Genomic DNA, 24859 nt, shown 5'->3' with positions numbered 1-24859 from the left:
TCTCTTTAACACCCACATCTCCCTTTTGTTGAAGATCCCCCCATCATTTTTATCTGGTCTATTTTTCAGAAGGAGAAACACTGAAACTTTTTGTCTGTATATTTGGTCCATGTGAGTTTAACATTGAGCTTTTCCAGCATTTGAATACTACACAGAAATATCTGTATGCTATCAGTGTAGAGAAACATACTTCAAATACATTACAAATATGAATGCATATGGTACAGTTATTGTGTAAAAGTTGTTGTATGGGGGGACAGATGACAAGTACAAAGACTTTGTGATCTTGGACTTTTCAGTCCTTTTCAATTCATTTATTTCGAGCACTGTTAAGACAATAGAAAAACGGACAATGTCACACCAGTCTGCACCAGATCCCCATTTGGTAAGAGTTTCACAAACTTTGCCATTCAGTGACAACAAGGGGGAGGGGGGGGGTCAAGTAGGGAGCAGCAACTTTTACCAAACGACCACACAAAAACAAGTGTGGAAAATATGGACAATGACAGTTGAGCACCCATGTGAGGACATGGAGTTTATCACACGCTAACACACGGGCGAAAAAAAAAAGAAATATGAGGTCTTCCTCGCAATTCTTGATACAAAATAAAATCTTGATTTAACATTAAGATACACCTTTAGGGTCAAGTGATACAAGAACAGTTTTGTGATGACATACACAAAAAACAAAACCATTAAATCCAAAGAACATACCCAGATGTATATTGCATCAGAAATTCAGTTATCCATTTTTTTGCCTACTAAAGTACAAATGTTTAACTTCTAGTATAAATCTCCACATTCTATAAGCATTTTGAAGGCTAATCAATTCCCACACTAAAGTTTCTTCCATTCTCCTAAACACAACGAGATGTGTGCCTTCAAACTGAGAACACAAGTTTTTTTTCTGTGTAAAAATATGACACTGAAATAAATCTTTATAAGACTGGAAGCATTTTTGATTGTTGATTCAAACAATTCCTGGATGGGAGCAAGTTTCAAAATGTGAAGATAGAAATGAAGGAATAAATAAGTGAATATCAACCTTCAATAATTGTTCCAAAAATCTCCTTCCTCACATTAAAGCTCAAATCACTGACTTAAATTTAAGGTGTATCTGATGAGATTAATAACTTCAATTGTGGGGGGAAAAAAATCCCCAAATGTAAACTTGTGGGAACATTGTACTAATGTGATGTCTGTTATGCAGGTGCGTCACTTGAGGTTGATCAACAACAGGAGATTAAGAACTGGCCACTTCAGTGGCAATACACATTGTTACCACCTATCTTGGCAAGGTCACTTTCCCAAAAAAAAAAAAAAGAAAAAACACCACCTAGGGCTGCTATAAGGTCCACCATTGTTTATACAATATACATCAACATCATTGGTTATTTTCACTGCAACAAGACTTCTTCCCAAGACTTCTATCAAAATATACAAAAGGAGATCACCTCAGTTCATTCCTTCATCCATTCAGGTCTTCTGCTCGAACTCTGCCATGTTGTGTCATTCACTTTTTCATAATAATTTAACAAAAACCGTGACAAGTCCACACACATATTTCCACTAAAATGTAAACATTCATTCGTAATACACATTAAAAAAAAAAAAAAAAAAAAAAAAATCCAAAAGAGTCTTTTCTGTTTGTTGCATCCACTGTACAATATTTGATTCCCACAGAGGAAGAAATCGCCCTGTAATATAAATGTTGTCTTACTGTTATATGGTTACGACTTGTGCAAACACTTGAGCTAGACTAGGTTTGTAGGGAACTGCGAGGCTTGATTCAATAACGTATTAGAAGACAGAGACAGCAGCCTGGTTTCCAAAGTAGTTGCAAAGCTTCATCTACACACCTGTATGTTGATCAGGTTATGAGTTAAACCTCTGCTAGAGGAGTGCCAGCATTTTTTTTTTGTTACTGAACAGACAGCAAATGGAGGTAAACCCATGCATGCATGAAGCTTTTTTAATGTACAACTAGAGTACCTCTTCTAAAACTTCTCCTATGGGTAAACCATGCTTTGGCACCATTGCTAAATTTCCAAGTCTTTTGGTGTTTTGTCCTTTATAATATGATTAAAAGTCTGTCTTTAGAATCAATGAATCTAAATGTTCACCACCACAAATTGCATGATTAAATTTGTTCTCTGCAAGGCAGCACAGAATATCTTTCAAATTCTACAATACATTATATGTTGCAGGCCAAGCGCTATAGTTTGGGATTTGGGTATTTATAATTGGGACAACACAAAAGCCAGTTGTAGACAGGCATTGCGGTGTATAAAAATGAAAGGTGGTGTGGTACTGACTGACAAAACCTCCTTTTTTCTGTTCTTACTGTAAAACTACACAGAGAGGTTTTTTGCGTGGCTTGTTCTTTTGTGCAATTCCTGAACAGAACAGCATCCAAGGAATTTTCAACAACTAAAAAAACAAGATGAGCATAAAAAGTCATAAATAAGTTTCTTCATTTAAAACAAAAAACATTTACAAAGTACATCAAGTTCCAGGTGCCACAGTGATATGAGAACTGAGAGAAGAAACAAGCAACTAGGAAATGAACACAGTTTGGCCGTCATTCTGTTAACAGTGTTGCAGGCTGCATATATTACTGAGACACGTTGAAATTAAATTGTTCTTCCATCTTCTCGCAATTGCTTATGATCTTTTTGGGACTTAGTCACAGTTTTTTGGACACATGCAAGGCCTTCAAGTGTCATTATAGTATGAGGTGAAAGATTTTTTTTGACCTCTCCCCCCTGTCAAAATGAAAAACTAAAACCCTTCTTTGTCTTTTGACTTGGCTTTCTGTGCTGTTGTACCCTGTGATCCTCTTCCTTCCAATCTCACAGTGGATTCTGCCTGGACTGAGTTGGTCCACGATGCTTTGAACGCCTTCGGCTGTGCGACAGGAACAGTGGGGCTTGGTGTCGCCTCCCTCTCCTCCAAGTCATCAAAACAAACCTCCTGCACGGCCTCCTGTTTTTTGAAGGAGTCCCTGCGTTCTGACAGAGCAAGCTTTCTCATCACCACCACCTCCTTAGGGTGGTGGTTGCCTCCACGGTGCTGTGGCGAAGCAGTAGAGCGATGGTGCTCACTGCCTCCACTAGGTATGTCCTGGTGGCCTCTCAGCCCTCCAATGTACAACCCCTGACGGCCATGCTCACCAACACACACAAACCCAGTGGCAGCGTGCCCTTCCAGATCTTCAAGCCCCTCTCCCTCGGACAGCGGCACCTCCATGGTGTGGCGCCGGGTACTGTAGGCCTTTCTTTCTCCATGGTAACCTCCAGTCGTCTTGTCCCCTGTCAGCTTTTCTGCTGACTGCACCCTCTTGAGGAGCGGCGAGCGGGGTGGCTCCGCACTGCGGGGACGCACAGAATGGCGGGCAATAGTGGGAGGGGACAGTGTTTTCCCATGGAAGCCCTGCAGGGATTTTGGGTGACTAGGCATACAGGACGGAGAGCACTGAGGAGAGATGGGCTGGGGAGGTGGGATACAGGCCAATGGGGAAGGAGGAATACTGCTGGTTGACTTGCAGCGGCCTGCTTTGGTGTAGCGACCCAAAACATGTAGGGAACTGGGGCGGGCCTGTGGTACAGGTGAGTTTGGGGAACTTGAGCAAGGAGAGGAACTTGAATCTGGTAGAAAGAGAGAGAGATAACATTGTATTTTTTTCTCAAAAAAGACAACCACAAAGCAACCAAAGAAATTGGTTACACAGCAAGTGATCCAAAGCATCCTCAGATACCTCCAGAATGGTCAGGAGCAGGGGAGCGACAAGGTGTGGAAGGCCCAGGAGAGAGACTCTGTGTTGGAGAACCAGACAGGCTGTCACTGGAGGACTGGTGGAACCCCGAGGAGAAACTCCGACTGCTCTGCATGGGCGGAGGAGGTGTATGCTTAGTCAGCTTCTTCAAGATGCTTCTTCGCCTGCTGCAAAAAAACAGAAACAGGTGTCAAACCTGAATTTGGTGTATACCAAATACCTTTTTTTTTTTCCTCCCCTCACTGTTGAACAAACTTTAGCACCCTAACTCTTAACCACAATCAAGGGCAATTTCCGTAACTATGATCGATTAAACAAAATTTTATATTACTGGCATTTTGGAGAATACATTTTGTCAGGATTATCTAATGAACCCCTTAAATCCTACAAAGTAAAAAAAAAAAAAGATGACAGAATAAAAATGTGCTTCATTGTAGTCATTGTCAGTGTGAAGTCCATCTCAAATCTAATATTAAGCTTAAGTTAAACACATATTGACTTGATGCTTTCTTCATGTACCTGTCCTGTCCATCCTTCCTCTTGCTCTTCTTGCTGCGCCGGGCCATCTTGGCTTTATAGCTCGCCTTTCTGGCAGGACCCACCTTGATGGAAGTGTTCTCCAGTGCAGTTGTCTGCAAGGTCACTCTGTTGCCACTCTGTTTAAAACATATTGTTACTATAAACACTTGTCTTCAAAGCAGAGGAGAGCCACAAACTGAAAATATGCTTAAGAACAAGTTGGCACAAACCAACAAGACACTGTAGACTATCTTCAGTTGATGAGCAGGAGACACATTAAATTATATTTAATTCAAGCTATTCTCATTAACAAGCCAAATTACCTTGAGCAGGAGCTCCACCACCTCGGTGTGGACCAGTCCCTGGACCGACTCCCCATTGACATGAGTAATAAGATCACCAGCCTTTAATCCTGCCTCGTGTGCTGGACTGCCCTCCTCAACACACTATGCACAGAAACACACACAACTTCTGGTCAAGCCACTATCTAATCAGCCATTACTACGATAGAAGAAGTTACCTAATAACTAGAAGTGTTCCGTTTTCTCAGAGGAACAAGTGAAAATTTAAATCCATTCATGTACATTTTAGACAAGTCATATAAAACACATTAGATTTGCTAACTATAGTATAATTATTTCATACATGATTAGGACACCCAGCTACACCTGAAATAAAGACACATACCCAGACCATGTGATGGACGGTGTAGACATCACTGTCTCCCATGTAGACCCTGATTGCTCGCAGAGCAAAGCCAAACCTCTTTCCAGAGCTGTGGATGACCACAGGCGGCCTGAGACAGCTGATGTTGACACTCAGGTCCCGACTGGGAGACGAATCTCTGGATGAAGGATTGGACGACAGGGACAATGAAGATTTGGGGCTCGTGGGAGGACCCCCTGAGTCATCTGGATCAGGAAGAAGTATGATTAGAAAAGTCATCAGATGAGTGTTTGGCAATAGTAGTCACCTCCAGCACATTTTCAGTATTTAATAAAAATTATTCTACCAAACAACAACAACAACAACAACAATAATAAAAATAATAATAATAATGCTGCTACAGATTGAGGAAATTCTACCATTAATGATTCTTAGTTAAACAGTTATCTTTGGAACTCTAGTATGTATGGATCATATGTTTCTCGTACAAATTACACTGGTTCAGGCTGTAGATGGCACTGTAAACAAATTAAGCAAATGAATGGCTTTGGCAAATATAGTTGGATTACAACAGCTCCTCTAAAAGACTTATTTTAAGGATTTTGGATGAAACTTTTGCTAAAAAGTGAATTCATATGCATAGATTATTAATCATCCTGTTTACCTGGGGTGATGATGAGCGAGAGGCCAGAGACAGAGGCAGACTTTGGGACTTTGCCAGCCGGGGATCTGGGCTTCTCCGGAGTCTCAAGCTGATGGGCAATGCGTCGGGATGCCCCTCTCCTGAATGACGGCCTGGTACCTGTGCTATTGCTCCGGAGGCGAATGCGGCGCAGGTTGGAAACCATCCCATCTATGATCATGAAGTGAAGAGACTTAGCACCATTGTAAAATGACAGGGGCAGATAATACACATCTGTTTATCAGTCTTACCCTCCTCTTCTGCAGAGATGGAGAAGCGAGGCATGATGTCAAGGCTCTGAGTGCTGTTCATCACTAGGGGGCTGGCACTACGCTCTGACTGCGAAGAACTGGAAGAAGCACGAGGACGCAAGCTGCAAAGAGAAACACAAGTTCAATTCATGATTATAAGCACAAATTAAAACACCATTTAAAAAAAATATATATGTGGGGTGATACTGTTCCCCACATGACTTCAGTCATATTCCACGCAAGGTTTCACCATATTATATTTTCATGTCAAATCACTCATAAAATTTGTAGCAAAAAAAAAAGCTAGGGTCAGACGCATGTTTTATTTTTCCCCTCATAACACGGATACCACTGTCACCTGTGCCAAACTCTTACCTCCCCCTGTGTCCATCTGCCCTCCTGTCTCCACTGGCCAAATGCCTTTCCCTGTCACAAGGGGAAAGGACCCCCCTGCTCTCCCACCGGTCTTCCTTCTCCTCACTGTGGCTTCGCTCTGATGATGACAGGCTCTGATTGGACGGCGTGGAGGTGGACAGATGCTCTGTGCTGCTGTACACCTGCAGTTTAAGCAGACAGCATGGTGAATCTTTGCACATCATCTTGTCATGCATGAGAATTCACACCATTATAATCACAGACTGTATGCAATTTATTTCCATATACATTATGGGGTTTGATATTGTGGAACAATCAAGGCTGTGTCAGAATCAGCAAGAAGAAATACCTTGCTGAAACGATGGGCCACAGAGGAGAACTGTCGCAGCTCCAGAGAAGACTCATCATCATTGGTTTCATCATCTTCATCTGAGCCAAGGTGACAGTAGCGCTCTGATCGGGCTGTAGTGGGCAATGACAATGACTCTTAAAAACTGGCAATACAGATTTTATCCTTCCTTCCTCCTTCTTATCCTTTCGGTCCACAAATCCACATACTGTCAAAGTAACTGGTGTCCTCCTCTGTCTCTAGTTGAGGTACGAATTCAGCTTTCTGCCTCAAAAGTCCATTCCAGTCGAGTCCCAGAAAGAACAGATGCACCTTCACATCAGTGGTTCCTCCTGCAGAAGAAATGAGACAGGAGAGATTGACATGAGACCCTCATTTGCAACTACTCCTTGGCCAAAATGTGAGCAGTGTCTGTTTTGACCTAATACATTGCTTTGTTTCAATGATAAGACTGTTTCCCCTCAGAGCTATCAAGGTTTCAAAGAACCAGCCGCTCTCATCAAATGACTTTCATCCTGACCCAAACATTGAAATTCAAAAGATTTGATTTGATCTAAGAAAAGCTGTGTTTTTCACATTTAAGAACCTGGAATCACCAGCATTTTTGGCTCTACTGAAACCATTAATCAGTTAACATAATAGTTACTAACTGAAAATGTTGCCTTATTCATATTCAATATTTTAACACCATCATGATTACAGCTTTGTAAAGCTAAGTAAAAACAAACTATGCAAGATGAGCAACATCTACTGTAGTACGTACAGCTAGAAAATTGCACAACAGAGCTGAAATGTACTTTATGCTTTAGGTAAGTGTGCCAGTTAAACTGTGTTTAAACTTTACATTTGACTACTTTGATATTATCCTGCTCCAGTAAAACACCACATGCCATCACTGGCCCCAAAACCAAACAGGTAACAGTAAAAAGAAACTCTGTATGTGCCTCTCATTGGCCAGCAGATGGTTAGAGTTCTGTACAAACTGGTGTGCTAGCAGGCCCCTATTCCAGAGAGACTTGTCCACCCACTCTCCATCCGTCATGCTGTCACCAACCTGTTCCCAAACGCTCCAGAGGACTCTGTTTCAGCAGTCTAGTGATAAGGTCTTGAGCATCGGCTGGCAGAGCGTCCTCCCCTTCAGGCCAGATGATGTCATCTGAATAAGAGGCACATACCAATATGACAGGATATAAATTCTCCCATGCATAAACTTAAGGCAATGGAATGTTTTCTAAAAACAAATAAAAACAAAAAAAACAAAAAGCTAAACCTGAATGGAAAAGTTGACTATAACAATTTCCTGATAGATGCAAAGCTGTCTCACCATTAACCACTTGACCAAAAAGCTGTTCTGGGGTGTCTCCAAAGAAAGGCACACACCCCACTAGGAACTCATAGAGGATAATTCCCATGGCCCACCAGTCCACAGGCTTTCCATAGCCTTGCCTTAGAATCACCTCTGGAGCGATGTACTCTGGAGTCCCACACACCTGTAGAAAGGGAACACAAAAAAGGGGAAGGAGCACTGATATTAATGTTAATGTCACTCACGTAACACAATAATTCAATGGACAACTAAATGAGAAGAGACAAACCTGTATATCAATGAACTCTCTGGTGTCTTTCTCAATGTGTCCTTCATACAAGTTGGTGGTCATGTTCATAAGACCAATCTTTGACAATCCAAAGTCTGTCAGCTTGATGTGTCCCATGGAGGTGATTAACAAACTACAAAAAAAAAAATCATATAACATCAAAGGCTGAGCTTTTCAGGAACTTCTGCTCCAACTTCAGAAGGACTTATTGTCTGTATAAAAAAATAATAATAATAAATAATAAAATAATAATAGCAAACCCTACTGAAAGCTTTAAAGAAATTAGACATGGCATTAAAGGAATGATAAAAGGGATGAAAAATGTGAAATGGATGGGACTGTTCTTTATTGCCCAAAAACTCACTTGTCCGGTTTGAGGTCTCTGTGTACAATGCCATAGTTGTGAAGGTACTCCAACGCCAGGACAGTCTCTGCAAAATACATCCGCGCCATGTCCACAGGGAGAGGACCAATGTTCTTCAATAAGTTTGCACAATCCCCACCTTAAAGCAGAAAAGAAGCCAACATGATGAAAATTTCCATATAGGACTCCTTATTTAACCTTTGTGGTTGTGAAAAACTAGACTAAATATGTATTTCATAGTTTTGGAAAGCTCTGGCATACATTATACCTCAACCCCAGTACTCATCCAATATTCAAACCTATCCTACCTTCCACATACTCCATGACCATACAGAGGTGCCTCCGTGTCTCAAATGAGCAGAACATAGATACCACAAATGGGTTTTCAGCAAAGGTCAAGATGTCTCGCTCCACAAAAACCTGCTGGATCTGGTTTCTAAGAATCAGATTCTGCCGGTTGATCTTCTTCATGGCAAATCGTTGACGAGTTTCCTTGTGGCGAACCAGAAAAACAGCCCTAAGGATGGAGGGAAGAGGAAATAAGATTGATATTATAAACAAACATAGATGATGGTTTAGAGGTGACATGCACCTGGGAATTTCTTCTGCCCTCAAAGCCTCCGGAAACTCAAATTCACAATATTGATTTACTGGAATGGAATGTAATTTAGCTACATATGTGTGCAATATTAAACATCAAAAAATATTTGAATGTTTCATCGATCGATTCAAAGTGGGAATATTCTAACTTAAATTTTGGGTTTGTATATGGTTTTCCTTGGACAGCCATTCCATTATTAATGCCTATCCAGTCCTTAAAATTTCACACCAGTAATCCGTCCCAAAACCATTGTCTCAAGATCTTGTTTGTATGTGTTGTTTCTTTTTTTTTTTTTTTTTTTTTTTTAAGTACTTATGATTGTTAATTTTCACTTAGTTTTTTGTGGATGCTATAAGAGCGGCTTTTCAGAGGCTTTTAGTACAGATCAGGAATAAAGCTGCGCACACAAACTGTATAAACACATCCTCATTTCAGTTTCTTTTCTGCTTTTACTGGGCACTGTTCAGCATTCACAAAGGGACTGAGTCAGTTGAATGAACAAATTCCGTCTTACTCACCCATAGGCGCCATTGCTAATGAGCTTGATGGTCTCAAAGTCACTCTCCAGTGGTTTCCTACGAGGAGGGGTACAAGCTGCCCGGGTCTGAATCCCACATGTCCAAAAAAAGAGATGGAAAAATAACAAGAACTTAAATGCTGCATTACTGATGCATGATTACATGCACTTCATGACTTCATTGTGAGAGAATTCTCTGTCTCCCTGTTGTAAGAAGTATTGAAATTAGCCCTTAAATGTTTTTCCTATTCAAGCAGTCTCCCTCAGTGGTGTTTTACTCAACTCCATAATATTTAATATTTTGATTCCTTTAACCACTGTTTATTATGTACAAACAAAAAGTTTTGACTGTTCAGTGTAAGCCTCTACCTGTGTAGGTGTAATCTCGCCAGTGTCTTCAGACTCTCTGCTGGCTGACCTGTGACTTGGGCTTGTCTGCTCCAGATGGACCATCTCTGTGACAGTGTCAGACACACAGTTCAAACTCATCTTAAATCAGCACCAATGCCAACAATGAATTTTTACTCTGCAATATCTGCCATTACACTAACTCACTAATGATGCCTCATAAAACAAAATCAGCCACATCACGGCATTTGTGGCTGATTTGTTTTCTTCTTTCTTTTTTTATTTATTTGTTTATAATATGCAAGCTCAGTTGATTAATGGCATCTAATTCAGTTAAAGGGGGCATGGCTATGCATGATATTACTGTGGGAAGCAGTGTGGATATGTAGATTGGTTGTGGAAATGTTTTGATGTTTCCATGAAATACGAAAAATAAAATTTATTCAAACAGAAAAGATTTAGCTTTTTATAGTCTTTATGTAACTATATTCTTTTATGAAAATTGTGTTTTTATTGATTGTGGTGGTATAATTCTGGAAATGGATTTTCCTAAATATAATGACCAACAGAAAGTAATTTTTAAAGGCTGCTCACTTGGAGAAAGTAAACACAGAAACATAATAAAATCATGCTCTAATGACCATGACAACAATAATATTCAAATCAACAAATAACATTATAAGGTGCAGTTCAAGTGAGAGGAAATGTATAAATGTTGCACCTTCGAGGGGATCCCTGGTGAGGCCAAGCTGGCTGATGATGTATCTGGGAATATCTGTTTTGATGCCGTGGCCCACTTTCGCTTGACCCTCTGCTGCTTCCAAACGTTGGTAAAACTCCTCTGGATCGAACTCCTGTAGAAAAACAAAACAAAACAACTTTTACTGCATTTTTACATAATATGGAACACTATGGCTTCTGCCCAGCGAAGGGAAAGTAGCCTTGATTTCCAAGAGAGTACAGGATAGTGCTAAACAGGAAATAACCAATTAGAAAACCTGCCAACTATCCAGCAGGAAGAAAACAGAAAACATATGCTACGGAATCTAGAGCAGAATTATTATAGTCTGATCCAATAAAGTAAATAAGATAATATCTACCATGCAAAATGTTGTTGCAACAAGAATGTAGTCCCCACAATAGACATGTGAAGTAAAAGAAACCTTTACTAGGAAAGGTAAATTGGCTAATTTTAAAGTTGTCAACTTCATTTATCAGCTATCACCTATAATAAACAAAACATGAGGAACTAAAGCTCGAAAAGACTTTATCAAACTAGTCAGACTTGTCCAATGCCAGTACTTGCTATAATTACTGCAAAAAAGTACAGCAAGTGATCAGTGCATGTGAATCATCTGTCACATACTGTGTGTGTGAACATGATGTTGATATTCCTCTTTTACATATAATCACTGCTTTGCCTGGAAAAAAAAGGCTTACCAGACACTCCAGGAGCCTGGCAGGCCTGGATATGATGATCAGAATCTTCTTGACCAGTTTAGTGATGATGGTCACCTCCTCACTCTCTGAACGCTCATATGCCTGATTATGGAAGGACAAAGGGTAATGGATTATTCCTGTAACTTAATCCAATTGATACAAAGCATGAGGCATCACAGCTCACCACAGAGGCCCTCTGCACTTTGCTATGCTTCACATTACTTTCAGCATCTGTTTTATCATCATATAATGATATCTATTTTTAATTTAAGGGACTGTGGCTGGTTTAGACATATTGCATCGACGCTTGTTTCTGCTCAATGCTTTGCAGATTAATAAATTACACGCACGCGCACACACACACACTTGCAAACTCAGTTTAATTCTCATTGTCCTCGTATCATAGTCTAACATTGCCACGCCTTCATCAAAGAACATATTCAGAATGTCAGCTGCATAGGTGGTGAGTTCAGGTTAACCAGCTGATAATTTGTAACCACATCGTCCTCTGTCAAACCAGCAAAAATATTAGCTTGTTCCATTATGAAATAGCAACCATAAATTCAAAGCAGTAAGTTTCAGTGACAAGTTAGTACAGGCAAAAATTAAAACATTTTAATATACAACCACAAGAGCTGGGAAATAGTTTCCTGGGCCAAGACACATATTTACTGAAGTGTGGTTTAGATAACTCTCAGACAAAATGTAGCTATCCTTGTTGGTCTGTAGCATCAACAAAGTTAGTAGCATGCTGGATGTAAATAAAATATACTGAATTCAGTTTTAATTGTGGTAGTGCTTAAATGAGTTCCATGTTAAATTATCAAACTTCCTGGGTAAAAAGAGAAAGTCTGCAGAAGAGGCAGTAATCTATTTTGCTGGAGACACCGTTTGCTGCAGTGAAATCGTTGGTGGAAATATTACATAATAAATACAAAATCAAACACTTGACCACTTCACTGATCCATGTAATAATGCAAAATGACAACTCCAACTTTTGGAAATGAACCGGAATCAGCATCATGTCTGAACGAGTCAAACAAACAATTTTAATCTGTGTAGATACAGACTAGCATGCAATGTCACAGAAAGAAGTCTGAGCTAAAAAGGAAATAAACCCATGTGATGTTATTTCAGGATTTATTCAAATCATTTATGGAAGGTTTACAAAACAAAAAAGAAACAAAACATCCACCTCATGCAGCAACTTCTCCAGCTTCTCCTGTAGCTCCACAAAGTACCTGGAGGTGACCAGGCCTTCCTGGGACTTATCTAGACAGTCTCTGGCAAGCTCAACCAGCTGGTGCTGAATGAATCCCAGCACACCATCAGCCAGGGGCAGAGCAGTGCCTGGGGAGCACTCTGCAATGATGTCTAGCAGCCGACCCTCCATCTGGGCCGTTGCCTAGGAAACAACCAAGATAGAAGACTTCGTTTAAAACATTGACAGCATTGTTGTGTTCACAAAATCTTTAAATCCCCTTAGTGACTGGATCAAGATTTTGACTTTGCCAAGAGCGTTAAAATCTGCTGTCCTGGTTTCTATTTCAAAGGAAAAAAGAAAAAAAAAAATCATATATTTTTAGATCACCCTTTTGTATGCAGATACATTAACAAAACTGAAGGTGTTTTGTAAAATAGACAGAAAGAGAGAAGGCAAAGAAACAGTCCATAAATACAAAGACTATACCTTAGGAAAGCGTTCTTTGTAGACATGATTCATCATGACAATCTCATTGTCAAATGTTCCACGGGTCCGCCCTGGACTGGATTAGCACCATGTAAAAGAGCCAAACAGATCAGAAATACAACGGAACATCTTTTTTTTTTTTTTTTTTTTTCTAAAAAGATAGAATTAATATAATATTGACACAAATGTGACTCATATAAAATAAAAAAGGGAACAAATTTTCAAACTGAATTAGGAATGGAAAAGCGACGGCAGAGGCTGATATTATAGCAGCATGTTAGAATGTAAATAATTGGCCTTTTAAATATCAACAATGATACACTGAAGCTGTGAAATTATGTCAGTCATAAAATGTTATAAAGCTACACAACATTTCTAACTGGCTTAGGTGTAAATTACAAACTGAAGTGTTTATGGCCTTCTGAAATTGTAAACACAGCATGTTCCAGAATGACACTGATGTGATTCAGATCAGGTTCTCATCTGCAGCATCTATGACAACATCTGTTAAACTGGCAGGCTTCAGTTACAAGAGCGAACCTTTAAAACCATCCATACACTTTACAAATCAATGAAATGTCATCACAGTTTTTAAAATAGATACTGGCTGCTCCTATACATCACATGCTACAAATAACAATATCGACATGTGACAAGCACTTTACTATTTCTGAATAAGCAGCAGTTGCACATGCAGTGTGGTTTTATTTGAAGCAACTGTTAACCCCTTGAAAAATATTTGAGGGTGATAAGAAATGCTTTACATGCCCTCTGGAGTTATTTTGGAGCAGCAAGATCTCTTCTCAGTCATCTATTTCTATCGTGTGAGCAGTAATTTATATGTAAGTTGCGTGGCTGTAATAAAATCAGCAGGCCAACACTTCAGTTGTATTCACAATTTGTGGAGTCTCATGTTTCATTGTTGCATACCAAATGAGCCCGAGGCCACATTAACGATTCAGGTGAAAGTAAAAATATGTCTGCATTTAGGAAATTTTGTTGTGTATAAACAATCAAACAAAAAGTTAACTAGGCTAAATCATTAAAAAACTTACAAAAAAATATTATCCTGGATAAGGATAAATACCTGCATAACACTTATACACAAGTCTTTCCTGCAAGCAATATACATCACTACTTCTGTATACCTAGATTAGTAGAAATATTTTGATTTTCAACCTTTTCTGACAACTTTTCTGTTTCTGTACTGTATACACGAGTATGTGGCACAAGCAGGAACATGTCACTCAAAAAAAACCAACCACATCAAGATATGCCCTACACCATTCACAACCTAACATAGCCGTTGCCAGCAACCTCATACCTACTCACGACCAGGGCTATTTACAGGGTTTGTTTGATGAGGAAATAGTACAGTCTAATCCAAGGCACTACCAGTAACCAGTACAGACACTTTTTCCAAATAAAATAATTACTCTACTATTTTCAATTCATCCAAGCCTATTTTGGTATATTTACAATCATACATGAAAGATGCCAAGAAACAAAATTTCTTTGTGAAATTACATATTTCTGTTTCTGTTACCAACTCTGCTAATAAGTAGCACATTGACACTTACTGCAGGCATTTCATTTGCCGCAGTGCAGCTAATTTTGTCTCCCATTAAATCACTTTAAACCCATCTTTTTATAAACAGCTGTGTAATGGAGGGACATTTCCACAAGGTAGGGTGATTATATGCTTAAGTTTCAGAAGGCAGCAGACTTTTTGAGAGCTGCACAGTTCACATTTTCAATTAATAAGGCAGAATTTTCCACTTTCAAGCTATAGCAGTACAGGGCATACAGTAGTAGTAATAGCAATGTCAGCTGCATTGCATTTGTCTTCCCTTATATAAACCTATAACCTTAGACAGGAGAAGTCTGGCTCTTTGCTTCCACCCAACCAAATTAAAAATATTCAATGAAATCATCTCTCCTTTTGGTGCAGTGGAGTAGGCTACAATACAGTTATCGAAATGTAACAAAAGCAGTTAACAGTAAACTAATTGTCATATGATTTCAAGATACCTGAGACTACGTGAGCGGAGCCTGACAGGCGGCAAGGGGTGTGCCCCTTCTTCATCTGCCACACTCTCTGTACTCCGGAAATGTTTGAACAGGAAGTGGAGATCATCTTGTGTGGGCTGGAAGGGCAATTGGTGCAACAACTCCTGGGAAGAAGAAGACTGGGAGGGAAAAGCACAAAGGGGAAAAATCAGGAATGACATTGTCGAGAGAAATGGAAAAGTGGGAAAGAAGTAGCAGAACTCAGTATTAATATGTAATAAATTCAGTCAACTGGTAAGTGGCCAAGCACCCTTTTTATTTATATTTGTCTACTTTTATTTTCACATTTACTGTACTCTACTGTATGTGTGAATTTTCTTCTGAAGCTTTGATCAAATAACATCCTGTGATAAAAGGCTTCCTCTGATAGGAGTCTCACCACTATTCTCTAACATTCACTCATCATCCTGTTAGCCCTGAGTCTTAAAGGTTTTCATGTTCTGATACAGACTTGAATTAGATTTAACGCTAAATAAGGCCATGCCGACAAAGGCTGCTGTTAAGTAAGACATCATAAATATTTTCTTTGAAATAAAGGGACTCTGTGACATTTAATGTCCTGCTCTCCTGAAGCAGGGCCTTTTCTTTCCAGTTGCAGCCTGCCCTGCAGACGAATGCAACAGCTGTTGTGTTGGCCATGCATGCATTTGATTTCTCCCAAGTCAAAATGTGTCATGTGCACAGCCTAAGTCTATGACAACTCCCATCTGGCTAGGATCTAGGGTTTCACTGAAAGATGAGCAAAGGAGAAAAGCCTCACAGGGGGAAAAAGTGCAAAAACAACAGCGGGGTAAAGAATGAAAGCACAAAAAGCAAGAAAGATAGAGAAAATAGGCGATAAGAAAAGGGGGGCGGGGCAAGTTACCCTGAGGAGGAAACTGGAGACATGACAGAATCGAGTGAGAGTAGTATAAAGACCTCACTGACGGAGGGCCTGAAAGAGGCATTGTGTGAAGAGGGCTGACCTCACCGTCTCCGAGCCATGTGGTCTACCATACAGAATTGCTGTCGTGACAGAGGAGCTGGATATTGTTTTTCTACAACTGACTGCAGCCTCAGTAATGACTCTGAAGCCAAAATCTCAAGATAATCACCACAGAAACCTTCAACAAATAACTGATGGGTGTAGCTGGGCAATTCAGCATGCTCTCAAACGAGAAAGCCAAATGAAATGCTGTACAGGCCTTTCTGGGAACAGGAAAAAGAAACTACGCTTTTCAACAAGACCTATATTATTTTAATGATTAGATTCATTATTCCTGTACTTTCCCTCTGTTTGAAGGGCCAGGTCAAGTCATGGCATGAAGTCATTTATTTAATAAGGATGGCCACATGGTTAAACATTAACCATACTGTAGATTTTCCAACCACTGAGGATGTTTTTGTTACATTAAACCAGAAAATGCACAATGTTGAGAAATGAAATTTTTCATTCCAGGAAATGACTGTGGGAAAGCCATCTAGGGATTCATCCCCATTTCCTCTCTGCAGTGGAAGGTATGAAAGAAGGGCAATAATGGAGGGATGCATCATCACTGGATGTATCCTGTTATGGCTGAGTCAGTAAAGGATTCAACATTCAGTTCCAGTCAGCTGTTTTGTACAAATTAACTGCTGCTGACAATATGGTTGATAAGACAGTCATGTAATATTGTTTTCCATCTGCCTGAAACATTTTCAGAGTGCCTTGAACAAGTGTGCCAGTTATTCAAATGGCATATTAAATTCAAAGACTCCAAAGTTGCCAGGAGGCCCATGTCACTCACCACACATGGAAAGTATTTACATTTTTTAATAATGTCAGAAGCATAGACCACTTCTCTGTCATCCAAAGGATCATTAGTATTTTTTAGTAAATTTTAGATTAGTAACTACCCCATCGAGGTTGTGATTAAAAGCTCAAGAAGCCTGGCAGCAGTGCAAAGATATTTCCTTCTGAACTTTGTTGAGCAAGCTTCTTCCATTTAACTAACCAGGAAGGTGAAATGCAAGATGGAAACTCACAACGGTCAATCAACATGTGACAAGAATTCAGGTAGGAAGCTGGGCTAAGTGTTACAGAACAGGGAGAGGCAAGGGTTGAAGGAGTGAATCATTTTGCTCTTAAGTCTCACACTTCTGCTAGCCTGTAGGATACATATAGCATTCAATGATATCTAATTACTTAACAGGCATGTAAGTGTATAAACACTGTGAGGCAAAATGTGAAACAAAACATGTTTTCTATCTTAAATCTAGAGAGAGAGAGCAACACTTTAAACTTCCATAACACAAGATGATAAGACTGCACATTAAGCATACTTGCACAATCAAAATGTGGTCCAGTTGTGGACACTTTTATGAAATGATTTACTCCATAAGGCGTGTATTATAAATAAGTTACCCTTTATCTGCTAATTTATTTCCTTGTAACACCTACACTAACATGATGAGATGTAAGACACCCTGGCATTGTAAACCAGTGGATACAGAGAGTAGATGGAGGCTAAATTCTCTCATCGGTCTGGGGAGTTGTTGAATATGAATTAATAGTTCACTTTGGTTACAATATACAATACTTAAATTGCATGCAATCGATTGACACAACATTATCATTCATACTTGCACTTAACATTTTCTCACAACAAAATTTTACAGAACTCTGTAACCGAAAAAGGAATAGGTTGAAGCCAAGGCTTATTTTTGCCTATCCTGCATATCTGACAGACAGGCGGGGAGACAGGCCTGAAATATAATGGTAACATGGTGATTACATGAAGACAACAGAAAAAGAAGACATTGACACACAGAAATAAATCCATCTTACAGATACTGATGAACTGGGTGCATTTGTACAGTATCCAGATGAGGGAACTGATGCCACAGACCACCTTCGCCCATCCGCTCTACAGAAACAAAACAGAAGCATACTGTTCAGTATTAATCTTCACTTTGCTTTGTTACCTATGAATCTTATAAAAAAAAAAAAAAATCTTCTCATGCAAGTTTAAGGAGAACATTTGCAATTTTCTTACCTTTCAGTACGGGCCAGTTGGCTACACAATATAAAAAAAACAGAAGATGCCAATAGAGAAGAGGAGAGATACAGAGAAGAAGAGGGGAGGGTTGAGAGATAAAGTGAGAAAGGAAATGAAGGTTTTGATGTTATTAAGTCTGTCTGTCATTCACAGCTCACAGGCAGTGGAAGTCTGCTGCTATTGAAGAACACAAGCTGCCAAGCTGCGATCATACTGTAGCACTGACACCCACAGACATTTAGCTTATGACTAGACACAAATAAACAAAATACCTCTAATCAGTGCAGACATGTATATCACAAGGCACCCAGCCAGACCTCTGCACATGAAAAAAACTCAACCCCTATTTGGCAAATTTCCATTTGTAACAGTGTTGCCATTGCCCCTCTACTTTTCCATCCAACATGAAGCTCTGGGGATATGGCCCAATTTCTCTCACTGATTCTCAATGGCAATGGTGGTCAAATGTTTTCTCACAGAAACCAGCTCTTGGGGGGGAAAGTAGCTAAATCAGAGGTGACAGTGAAATTGGATGGTTCAGAGATTTGCTGTGCCTTGAGATCAGAGGATCACCTAGGTGTATTAGACTTTGTGTTTTCTCATCTGGTCCATATCCGATATGTATACCATCCACTGTTATTTAAGCCTTAATGATTGACACTAGCTTGTTGTATTAAGATCCTTTAAGGCTTAAGGGGGTACAAGTTAAGATTAAAAAGAAGGTTTTAAATTGATGTTAGAATCAATTCCTGGGGTCCAAAGGGCAATACTACCAGATAAAGGTTTGGTAATCCCCATATTCCAAAGCTAGAAAAGAAATAATTTTAAATGGTGATGAGGGAGCTGCAACTAAATGATTATGTCTCATCCATGGGATAGTTCCTGAACACATTTTCATTTGTATTGAAATACTTGATTTATTTGTTTTTGTTTTTTTTTTTTTGCATGGATGGATCTTATGTGCTCGGCTATTCAATGTTTATGTAAAAAAAATTTGCACAAACAGGAAGGCAATACAGCTTGTGTGAATAACAAATAAACTCAGTGGAGTTATCAAAAATGCAGTCACAGCATCTGTCTACACACTGGCAGCTTAAAAGGTTTCAATAAATTTAGATGAGTCATTCAGGTTTTTGCAGAGCAATTTTATCAGGACACATTGCCTCTCCGTCCCTGAGCTTATGGTGCAATATGCTATACTGCACTGCAACATCAAAAGCTAATTCCTACCACATTCAGATAAGCAGCATATACATTTAGAGTACATGCAATGAGAGAGAAATGCATTTTTGAAGCATCTATATATTTTTACTTGCAACTACATGCTTCAAAATGAGCAAACATTTTGCAATTTTTAATCCCAGAATCTCCTTACTATCATATCAATAACAAACTATTTTCTGCTTGTGGGCCAGAGCGCCTGTCGACTGTTACTCTAAATGCACATAAACTCCTGCAAGAAGCATAATAACAGGACAAGCTCTGCAGCATTACACCATAATCACCGGAGCCCTAAGCAAGGACTTTGTGCAATGACCTGTTGCCCTAATTGGCTTGACAAATGCCAAGATGCATGTGCAGCAAGATGCCCCAGGGCCTAACAGCTGGTTGGACTTGCTTGTCCACTATTTCATTTACAACACAGGGCCAAAAAGCACAAGTCACGATATGTCCACTATTCGTTCATCTCAAGTCTCCTTCCAATAGAACAAAAAATTTTAGCTTAGTTTTGTGTTTTTATTCAAAAGCTCATAGGTTGCATTAAGAAAACAAAGCTAATGTTCTGTTAAAGTCATTATGAGTTTTGGTGGGGTTGAGCTAAACCCTCCTGGGGAACAGGGTTGGCCATCTGTGCTCGCTGTCACTGTTTTGCTACTGGAATGAATTTGTAATGTTTTGAACTGCATACAGTTTTATCAAATCACATTTTGTATGAAGAATCAATGAAAGCTAATTTCTTTGCATTATACAATGGTTTCATTTTCATTGGGCAGGGAAAATATTACATTAGTAAGCTGGCTGGTAAGGTACATAGACATAATCCAATTTTAAAAACAGTTCATTCTCACCTGCGGGCAAACTGGAAATTGGCAGAGGTGCTGGTAGAGACATTTCTGGGGCTTTCTGAGGGGCTGCTGCCAGCTGGGGAAAGAAAAAAATGTTACAAACTTTGAATTGCCTATAAACTGTAGCAAACATTGAATATGACTATTTGTGTGTAGAATCACTTCACCGGACAGCCCTTGCCTTACATGATCACCTATTTTCATGCCACATTTAATCTTAAAGCCAACTAACTTCACAGTCACAGAGGATAACTAGGCTTTTTCCTTGGCAACTTCAGCAGACACCCAGGAGTCCTGTTGTTTATCACAGCACACCACATGATCCTGAAAGGGTCACTAAAGGGTTTTCATGTCAGCCCTTGAAAGCAAATCAAAGTCACATCCTGAATCCCTCTTTCAAAAATTGGTGTTTCAAGGTCAGAGAGTGCATGACTTTTCAGAATCAGACATGTGAGTTAAGGAATGGATAGCCTGTATGAAGCCAAGTGAGGGAAAAAAAAACTATAATTTTTAGGAAAACCAGTGACTCTTATGCTTTATGCTGTAGGCACATTACAATCAGGCAGCAGTTAAAAACTTGAAGGACAGAAGGAAACCAGTACCAGTCTTGTGACATAGAGCAGCAAAAAAACACAAGGCTGAAGGCACATTTACAAAGCTATTTGTCCTCCTGTCACAGATGGACCCATTAATCTCATCCGTCTACCCTCACTTCCCCTGTTTTCTATGTGACCATATATATATATATATATATATATAAAAAGCATGACCAATGAACATCCACTCAAATTTCCAAACAATGCCATGCACTAAGCCTCAGCAGTATGAGCTTAACAAACAAGTACCTGTAGCGAGTGGGAGAGGTGAAAGTGGTCGTGAGAGTGTGGGCGACGGGGTCCCAACTGCCAAACTCCTTCTCTTATTGTTTCGGGAACTGTGAGGGAAGAAATGAGAACAGTAAAGGGAAAACATTTGCTTATGTAGTGCGATTACAAACACAATCACCCAGAGGCAAATGAGGTCTATCAGTCTGTTATCAGCGCAGTAAACAGTCACAAAATTAAACACACAAAACCTATGATCTTGAATTGTTGATCATAACAAGGGAAACACTGATATGTCACTGGTAATGGTGTGTATACATAAACATATGTGTGGCTATAAACATGTATGTATGTAAATAGTCGAATGATATTTCGATCTAAATACATGGAGGTATCACTGATAGTACCATTGAGCATATGTGATCCTTTGAAAATGCCTTGGCTGGTTTCTAAACAACAATACCTAGAAACAAGTGGACCCCATGACTCCTATGTACATACTGTCTGTGCAATTATAGAACCATTGCCATGGATGAACACAATCTTTATCTGACATTTGGACCTGTTTGGGCTGTTTATATTTAGATAATCAATGATCAGATTGTTTTTCCACTGCATAGATTCAAAGGTTCAAACATCAACCATGGAAGTATGCAATGTTCCAAACAGGCATTTTCTAAATAATACATCAGTACTTCAGCTGCCAGTTTTTCAAAGCAAATGAATTTTGATTTAGCAGGCAATACTTCTGCTCTGCAGTTTATTTTGAAGCTGTAGATCAGTCATTTCTTCTTAAAGGAAATTTTTTATTTGTCACATATCAAAGTGGTTATTGGCAGAGCTATTTAAGGCAAACAGATACTAGTAGCATTCGCTGACCCTGACTCACCAACATAGATCCCAATGTAATTATGATGCAGTTCGTTCAAATACTATTATATCCACTTTGTGTTTGCTTGTGTATTATGCATGCGTCCATACACTTGGTGCTATGGTTCTCAGATTAGAACTGGCGCTTCGTGTTGGATTGTTTTTCTCAGTGGTCTCTAAAATCAGGATGTAACCTCATCATACTCTATGTTTCATCCTTGAAACATTGATGCCATTTACTTTCTCCCTTGCAGTGACCTAAAAAAATTGAGGGCTTCAGATGGCAATAGAGTCTGACATTTTTGGGTCGTGGTGAGGCAGATTTACTCAGTATATGGCCCTCAAACCAAAAAATGGAAGCAATGGCAAAGCAACAGAACGAAGACAGAACCAGAGAGCTTTACTTTGGCTTTAATGTCTAGGACACAGCTGCAAACCACATTAAACACTCTAAGGGCTCTATTTTATTCATATCACAAAATAAACACCCTTTTCACACCCTAGAGCCTGTGTGAAATGGAATGAAAGCATCACTATGGCACCCTGATCACATGTTGGCTTTATCAACAGTTCACGGTGATAAGGCTGCTAATATTTGAGACAAACTATTGTGGTTTGTAGCATGTGTTGCAGTTAGGCATGTAGCTTAATGAATATAGGCCACTGAGATGCTGGAGTGCAAGTTCAACTTCTACTGATGGAGATGGGCATGAATTTATCACTGTGCTCCGTTTAAAGTCAAGCTGAATACTGATGAGTTACATGACTGGATGCATGATTCCAACATGGAAAAATTGGGTAGTTCAACCGACTAAAGCAGCTGGGAAATCTAAAGCACATAAGATAACAACATAGATTTTTTTAATTTTATTTCTTTATTTTTGTTGTTGTTTGTTTGTTTTTTTCCTTTATTTCACTTATTTGCAGTTAATGCCTCTAAAAGCACAGTACTGTATACCTTTCGGTCACTGGGAAATATTTCATTACAGAAAGAAGAAAAGTGCTAGGACAAGATGACGAAGCTTTCATCAAGTATGATAAGGTCAATCACTGAATGCCAGAGACACACCAAGTGTTTATAGGGCATGAAAGGAAATTTTACTGCTCCACTTTGTGTCGGTTGATTAGATTTATCTCGCAGATAAAAGCACATCTACAACACTACGGGGCCACTAACCACATCAGTGTATCGATCGGCACTGGGACTTTGTGTCGTTTTATGCGACAGCTGCTAGCAAACAATGCAATCTGTCCACACACACACACACACACAAGTCTACAATGGCCACGTTTCTCTGTCGGAAACAAAAACTAGGGCGGATGTTTGAGGCACATACAGTAAGGCACTGTAGCCATCACAGACACCACAGTGACATGATCACCCCCAGCTGGAGCGGCTAATGTTACCAAGCACTGACGAGCAGTAGATCAAATGATCAAATAGCTCTACACAAACGTTCAACAAATTGTTATTTATCAGACAGAGGGGAGCCGATGACAACTGCTGGCAGACCAGGCGTCTTTAGTGTGCGGCGGGTTAGCCGAGACTGCGGTGGATCTGCACACACAGAGGAAATGCTGCTAAAACAGGCTCTGGTGTTTTTACCTTTTCGATCTCTTCATCATGGCCCCGGTTACGAAACTAGTTTTGTAGCTGGGCAGCACAGTCCAGTAGTAGTTCTGGTCAGACATGGTGGTGGCGGTGAGATAAGCAGTCCAGATATGAATCCTATCCAGTGGTCAAAGCGGGAGCATGGTTTCTCGGTCTCTCCGGTGGAGGTTTAGCTAGGCCGGTACGCAGTGTCCAAAGAGAGAAACTCCATTCAGCTTCGGGACAAAGTGACCCCACACCCGGGACACGGCAGCTCGGTGGTGCGGAGCGACTGTGACGGCCATGTCCGCTCTGCTGCTCCCCCCGGTTCACCACCAGCGTCTAGCCGACAGGCCGTCTGCTCCAGAATGCGACATTGTGGAGAGACACCTCCGCCAAGATATCATGAGTGATACAAACTTTCCAGCAGCAACAGCACCGTCCGCCGCACTGCGCAGCTGCGGCGGCGCGCGCCAGGGGGGCGGAGGAACTGTTGGTGACTTCAAGAACTCTCGGACGTTTTGCAACGATCTGTAGCTCCTTTTTCAAGGAGCCTTTTTCAAGGAGCTACAGATCGTAACATATCTCACGTATATGAGTAATACATATTTTCAATCTTATGTATGTATTAGTTTTGACCCATCTTAGAAACAGTAGATGGTAAACGTACACAGAAAATTGTTACGACCCTTCCGAGTATCCGTGAAGGCCGCATTCATGAGAGGCAGCACAGCACATGATCCTTAGTACTGTTTTCATTATAAAACCTTTGTGTTTCCAATAATTATAGATTACAAAATCACGACTATACATACTGATTAATACACGTGTTGTCCTATAATTTTGTTCTAACACATCACGAGGTAAAGCTACAATGTTGGCAAACAAACAGTCAAGGAGGGCTACAGACCTGGGGCTTTTGATGGTCAACTGCATTTCTTAGCCTAGCCGTGGCCTTTTCAGTCAGTGTGAGAATTTTGTATTGTGTGTTTTATTTTTTCATTAAAGTACATTAGGAGACCACAGTTCAGTTTTGTTCCATCGTAATTTAATCGAGCTCTCCAGGCTGTAATACATGATAGAGACTTCTAGGTAAGGAAATAACATGAAAGAAATTACCACAGACACATTCCTAGTGAAATATTAATATATAGATTAAGAACAGCAAAGGCTTCAATTCACATACATACTGATATGACCATTTCCTTGTTTTCTTAAATACCCTTTTGGAGAGGCAGTGAGCAACATA

At 39.9% G+C, this 24859-nt stretch overlaps 1 protein-coding gene across 2 annotated transcripts; it reads right to left on the bottom strand.

Moving 5' to 3' along the window:
• Window positions 1-283: 283 nt before the first annotated feature.
• On the bottom strand, window positions 284-24041 carry mast3a (microtubule associated serine/threonine kinase 3a). Of its 2 annotated transcripts, XM_029524441.1 has the most exons (27): window positions 23626-24041; window positions 21171-21259; window positions 20329-20401; window positions 18257-18277; window positions 18049-18127; window positions 15204-15361; window positions 13173-13248; window positions 12678-12887; window positions 11483-11584; window positions 10764-10896; window positions 10064-10149; window positions 9696-9781; window positions 8885-9093; window positions 8577-8715; window positions 8213-8345; window positions 7942-8107; window positions 7672-7773; window positions 6827-6949; window positions 6618-6730; window positions 6269-6450; window positions 5894-6015; window positions 5625-5813; window positions 4982-5205; window positions 4618-4740; window positions 4295-4431; window positions 3758-3942; window positions 284-3647 (listed from the first exon to the last, which is right to left on the bottom strand). In XM_029524441.1, the coding sequence occupies exons 1-27, from the start codon at window positions 23709-23711 to the stop codon at window positions 2782-2784; spliced, it is 4212 nt and encodes a 1403-aa protein (XP_029380301.1). In that variant the 5' UTR covers window positions 23712-24041; the 3' UTR covers window positions 284-2781. The 2 variants fall into 2 exon arrangements, with proteins under 2 accessions (XP_029380301.1, XP_029380302.1); XM_029524442.1 differs by lacking the exon at window positions 18257-18277.
• Window positions 24042-24859: the final 818 nt, after the last annotated feature.

This window comes from Echeneis naucrates, chromosome 17 (assembly GCF_900963305.1).
Source record: "Echeneis naucrates chromosome 17, fEcheNa1.1, whole genome shotgun sequence".
NCBI classification, from domain to species: domain Eukaryota; kingdom Metazoa; phylum Chordata; class Actinopteri; order Carangiformes; family Echeneidae; genus Echeneis; species Echeneis naucrates.
This window is presented reverse-complemented; position numbering and strand designations above follow the sequence as displayed.